Source organism: Ranitomeya imitator, chromosome 1 (assembly GCF_032444005.1).
Source record: "Ranitomeya imitator isolate aRanImi1 chromosome 1, aRanImi1.pri, whole genome shotgun sequence".
NCBI classification, from domain to species: Eukaryota; Metazoa; Chordata; class Amphibia; order Anura; family Dendrobatidae; genus Ranitomeya; species Ranitomeya imitator.
In genome coordinates this window covers 1,191,267,190-1,191,273,189 of record NC_091282.1, presented here as the reverse complement: position 1 = coordinate 1,191,273,189, position 6,000 = coordinate 1,191,267,190, and the positions used below count along the sequence as shown (strand labels likewise).

General features: G+C 40.6%; 1 protein-coding gene across 1 annotated transcript in view; it reads right to left on the bottom strand.

The window, feature by feature from the left end:
• Positions 1 to 314: 314 nt before the first annotated feature.
• The window catches only part of LOC138658358 (proton channel OTOP1-like), a 68,653-nt gene continuing 62,967 nt past the window's right edge, over positions 315 to 6,000 (bottom strand). Inside the window, exons 6-7 of the mRNA XM_069745810.1 lie at positions 4,081 to 4,940; positions 315 to 599 (exon numbers count right to left, since the gene is read on the bottom strand). Coding sequence (XP_069601911.1) covers positions 420 to 599; positions 4,081 to 4,940 — 1,040 coding nt within the window. The 3' untranslated portion in view covers positions 315 to 419. The remainder of the gene's footprint in view (positions 600 to 4,080; positions 4,941 to 6,000) is intronic.

Genomic DNA, 6,000 nt, shown 5'->3' with positions numbered 1-6,000 from the left:
GTCTCACAAAAAATGCTTATGTGAAAATAAAAAAGTTATGGCTGTAATGGCCATGACCTTGAAAAGGTGAAAGCTAAAACTAGCTGGGTGCCAGAACAACAGTATCGACAATATTTCCATTAGAAAAAATGTTTAGGATTACAAAATTAGTGAAACACAGTCTTTCTCATATTTAGAGTTTGTTTACACATTGGGTTTTTTTTGTACCAAATATATTTATGCCATTTTTTATATATGTGTGATGCATGTAATGTGTAAAAGCATGCTTATGTGTGTATTTCATATACAGTACAGACCAAAAGTTTGGACACACCTCATTTAAAGATTTTTCTGTATTTTCATGACTATGAAAATTGTACATTCACACTGAAGGCATCAAAACTATGAATTACGGTAACCTCGTAAGTCTTCATGTCTTCTCAGAAAGAACCTATTTTACAGTATACATCAAACAAGGAGTAAGCAGAGTGCATTCTGTAAAAGATGGAAAATGGAACAGCAATATCTACAATAATAATCCAGGGTGTGAATCCAAACACAAATGCTTCCAATCCATTATCGTACTGTGGGCGACATCCAAAAGCTGGGGGTATCCAAAGCTGGAAGAAAAAAAACTGTTTATGTTAGTACTGTGTATATAGTATACAAATGTATTACTGTACTATACATGTGTAAAACAGCTCTCCTCCAGAAGGAAGAACATTGTGCTTATTTGTCCAATTTTTCTTCTCGGACCAAGTGGCCTGCGTAAAATATCAGAAACATGTTTGATTTTTATTCGAGTGTTGGATCAAAATCGGCAACGCAAGCTAATTGGTCCATGAAAAAAGAGGACTACATTCAGATGACATAAGTGCAGTTCAGTTTTCATTTGGGCAGAATGGAGAAAGGTGGAGAAAATGTTTTCTTTTTCTCTCCACGTCTGAGAAAATCTAATGCCACTCTGATCAAACTATTACCAAAGTCCGGTCACAATAATCAAACTGTTTTTCTCGGCCGTGGAGACATTGTTCATGTGAATTGACCTTCAGATAAGGGAAAAGCCCACATGATTGCCCTGTTTTCTAGGTTGAGAGTGTCCTTTTTCTTTTTGGTTATATAACTAATTTAATGGCTGCTGAGAACTTAATGCACTGATGCTATCACTACAGTTGCCGTAAGGCTGGCAAACTATGAGCTACGAAAACAAAAACATATACCATATACTCTCTACCACAACACATCAGACTCTCGCCTACCATCGAAACCTTCAAAAAGAACCTGAAGACCCACCTCTTCCGACAAGCCTACAGCCTGCAGTAACCACCGATCGACCAAACCGCTGCATGACCAGCTCTATCCTCACCTACTGTATCCTCACCCATCTCTTGTAGATTGTGAGCCCTCGCGGGCAGGGTCCTCTCTCCTCCTGTACCAGTTATGACTTGTATTGTTCAAGATTATTGTAATTGTTTTTATTATGTATACCCCTCACATGTAAAGCGCCATGGAATAAATGGCGCTATAACAATAAATAATAATAATAATATACCAGCAATTTTGCATTGACACAATCACTATTCCAAAAGTCCGCTGAGACTGTAATTCCTGAGTGATTTCCCTACAAAACTTTTGGGAAAAGATTTTAAATTACTCACTTGTGACCTGTAATCCAATTTTTGCTCAGAGTCTTGTTTGGCGTAACCATTGCTCAAAACCCACTGACCTACTTACTCCAAAACATTTTGACAAATCTATTGCTAGACTGCTCCTTCACATCCTTATTGCCACATACTTAAAGTGAACTGCTCCCCCAAGAAGGTATATACCCATATAGCTGTATAAAAAAACATTCATTCCATGGAACCCCGCCTTTGATCCGCAACACAAAAAAATGATGTTCCACCTGGACATCAACAAGAGCTCCCTTTTAATGCACATTTAAGATAAACTAGATGGTGGCCCGATTCTAACGCATCGGGTATTCTAGAATATGCATGTCCACGTAGTATATTGCCCAGCCACGTAGTTTATTGCCCAGCCACTTAGTATATTGCCCAGCGACGTAGTATATTGCCCAGCCACGTAGTATATTGCCCAGCCACGTAGTATATTGCCCAGCCACGTAGTATATTGCCCAGCCATGTAGTATATTGCCCAGCCATGTAGTATATTGCACAGCCCACGTAGTATATTGCCCATCACATAGTATATTGCCCAGCCACATAGTATATTGCCCAGTCACATAGTATATTGCCCAGCCACGTAGTATATTGCCCAGCCACGTAGTATATTGCCCAGCCACGTAGTATATTGCCCAGTTACGTAATATATTGCCTAGTGACGTAGTATATTGCGCAGCCACGTAGTATATTGCCCAGTGACGTAGTATATTGCCCAGTGACGTAGTATACAGCACAGAGCCACATAGTATATTGCCCAGCCATGTAGTATACTGGCCAGTCACGTAGTATATTGCGCAGCCACGTAGTATATTGCCCAGTGACGTAGTATACAGCACAGAGCCACGTAACATATTCGCCAGTCACGTAGTATATTGCCCAGTTATGTAGTATACAGCACAGAACCACATAGTATATTGGCCAGTCACGTAGTATATTGCCCAGCTACGTAGTATATTGCCCAGCTACGTAGTATATTGCCCAGCCAGGTTTGTCACAGGTTAAAAAATAATAATAAACATATACTCACCTTTCCAAGGGCCCCTTGTAGTCCACGGCAGCTTCCGGTCCCAGGGTTGGTATGAGCGCAGGACCTGTGATGACATCATGGTCACATGACCGTGACGTCATGGCAGGTCCTTCTCGTGCAGGCGCGCAGGGCCTGTGATGATGTTGCGGTCACATGACTGTGACGTCATGGCAGGTTCTTCTGCCGTACCATCTTTTCCACTGGAACCTGCAATGGAAGATGGTAGCCGGCGCGAGCGACTATGGAGGGTGAGTATAGCAGGTTGTTTTTTTATTATTATTATTTTTACCATTACATTTTTTACTATTGATGCCACATAGGCAGCATCAATTGTAAAAAGTTGGGGACACACAGGGTTAATAGCGGCGGTAACAGAGTGCGTTATCTGCGGCATAACGCGGTCCTTTACCGCCGGCAGTAACCCTGTGTTAGCAGTGACCGGAGGGGAGTATGCGGGCGACAGGCACTGACTGCGGGGAGTAAGGAGCGGCCATTTTCTTCCGGACTGTGCCCGTCGCTGATTGGTCGCGGCAGACATGACAGGCAGCTGGCGAGACCAATCAGCGAATGAATAACCGTGACAGAAGGACAAGACAGACAGATGGAAGTGACCCTCAGACAATTATATAGTAGATATCCTGTAGAACTCTCTCATTGTTCTCGTAATGTTATCATTATTTAAATTGCTGTTTAGAACTATCCCATTAGTCTTGGAATGTTGATGTTATTTAAATTACTCTGTAGAATTCTCCCATTGTTCTCGGAATGGTATTGTTCTAAAATTACTCTGTAGAGCTCTCCATTCTGCCAAACTAATTGTTCCATTCCCCCTCGTCCTTCCCCTTTTTTGCTTTCTTTCTTGCCTTCACTTTCTTTTTGTATTTAGTTTTATCATATGTTCAGTGTTGTATGCAAATCACCACATAAAACAATTGTATTTAGAGATGAGCCCATCAATTCATTGCAAAAAAAAATAATGTTGAATTTTTGGGAATTTGATGGACCTGGGTGAGATGCTAAAAATGACCACTGCCGTTTTACGCAATGAAGAAGAATGCTAAAGCAAGAGAAGGCTCAGATCACCTCAGGAGTAGACAGTCGTGCTTCCCCATAATGCTTTGCAGCTGTTACATAACATGGTATAGCATAACCAATCATGAAAGACTATCACAGCCTGTATAAAAGCAAAAGCAGGAAATGCAGAAGCAATTTTATGGCGAATCTGGATAGTGAGAGGACGTTACAGCTTAGCCATAAAACACTGAAGAAATTATAAAGCTGTGCTTGTAATGACACATTGTTTTGCTAACATTTAAAAATGTTGTTGTATTCTCTAAAATTTTACTAAAACTATTGTGTGCTCCACTATTCTAATTTCCATATACTTACAGAAATGTTGCATAGAAACAAAGCAATTGTAATGTTTTTCAGGATTGCTTTCTTAAATCTTGGGCTTGAATCGGGAGGTTTATTGTTCGTAGAATTGCCTTCTTGCTTTGTGGCATTGTTGCTGTTGTGGTGTTTGAGATTTTGCATCTTTTCTTCGTTACCTTTCCTGTATTCTATACTTGCAGCAGAAGAGCTGCCGTCTCCTGCCAGAGCAGATATTTCCATGTGCGGTATCTTAGCACTTTTCTTGTCTTTTCGGTTTATGTATGTAATTATGAACATGTTTTGTAGGAAATTCTCTAATATCATTAGTATGGAGTAGGGTAGAGTGCACCAGATATAAGGAGGGTGGCTACTAGTAAATATTATAGCAATAATCGAGCCCCATGATGTAATCCAAGATCCAGTGGCAGAACCCACCAGTAGGCTTTCATCCAGCCTTACTGCTGGGCTTTTCTCTTTCACGGTACGTATTTCATCCAGTTTATATATCACAATGCCAATTACTGATACTATACACATGAAGCTCAGGACAGCGATGGCATATAAGTAGAAGATACGCAAAGCAGACTCGCTGTTATTCTTTGATCGTCCGATATTCAGTAGGTATATTACCACCACAGCAATTGTTGCAGCTAGCACGGAGGCTCCTAAAAATGTGCCAGGGACCACCCCTCGAAAATTAAGCTTCGATCTATGATGACAGTATCCAAGATTGTTTCCTATGTTCTTCCACAGTACGTACAGCATGGCCGAGGCTAAGATCTGATATTCAATGTTGAATGGATAGATGTAATAGATTCCTTTCCTAAAGTTCTCACATAGATCCATGCTACAGTTACACGATGGGTGGTCTATATCTGTAAGTTAAAGGACACAAAATAAAATTGTGGCAAATGTAAAGCTAGTGATAAGCAGATATATTACAATATTATCCATGGGATAAAGTCATTAAGGAAACCTATGACCGTATGGAAAAAAAAGCATGAGACTGTAGACCGATAGATTGCTTTAGATCAGGGGTGGGGAAACTTTATTCTGTGAAGGGCCATTTGGATATTTATACCGTCCTTCGGGGGCCGTACAAACTCTGCCCACAAAGTACATACTGACTCTGGCACTGGTTTCAGGACGTAATCTTTCATTGCATGCCCTTCAATGTTCAGTAGTGAACACTGCGTGTATGTGCTAACAGAGCAAGAAAAAATTAATGAGCTTGTGGTAATCAAAATACAGCTCCTTGCCAAAGAATGCGGTCCCTGAGAATCTGTTTGGGGTCCTGATAAAGTCATCGAGGGCCGTAAATGGCCCTGGGGCCTGAGGTTCCCCACCCCTGCTTTAGATGGTGAGGCTGACAACTAAAATTTTCAGAAGCATTAACCAAAAAGATTGATACCCCCTGATGAAGCAGGGTGAAACATGCTTCGAGGCACAGTGACACACAGTTGTGATCATGTAGTTTTTTAGGAACTGTTAAAATCTATAATGTCTGTGTGACATTGAGGCATGATTGGATTATATTACTTTTTTGTCATCCTTAACAGCACTGACAGGTTGTTACTTGTTTTTGCTTGCATTGTATTATTTGATGACATTGTTATGCGTGACGCTTCCCAGTATTGTTTCTATTGGCTGGTGGCTCTGCACCCTCTGTGCATTGATTTTATGTTTACACATATGTGTTTTACAAAATCTTTAAGAAAATATTTTCAACAAAGAAATTTTTAGAGGGTTTGTGCCACACTTATGTGTCTCTGTCTTGGAGCTATGGGTTTTATTTTAATATTAATCGTTGAAACTGTCTTCAACGATGCCGAAGTCCCCGAGTAACCAGGGTAAACATCGGGTTACTAAGTGCAGGGCCGCGCTTAGTAACCCGATATTTACCCTGGTTACCATTTTAAAAGTAAAAAAAAAAAA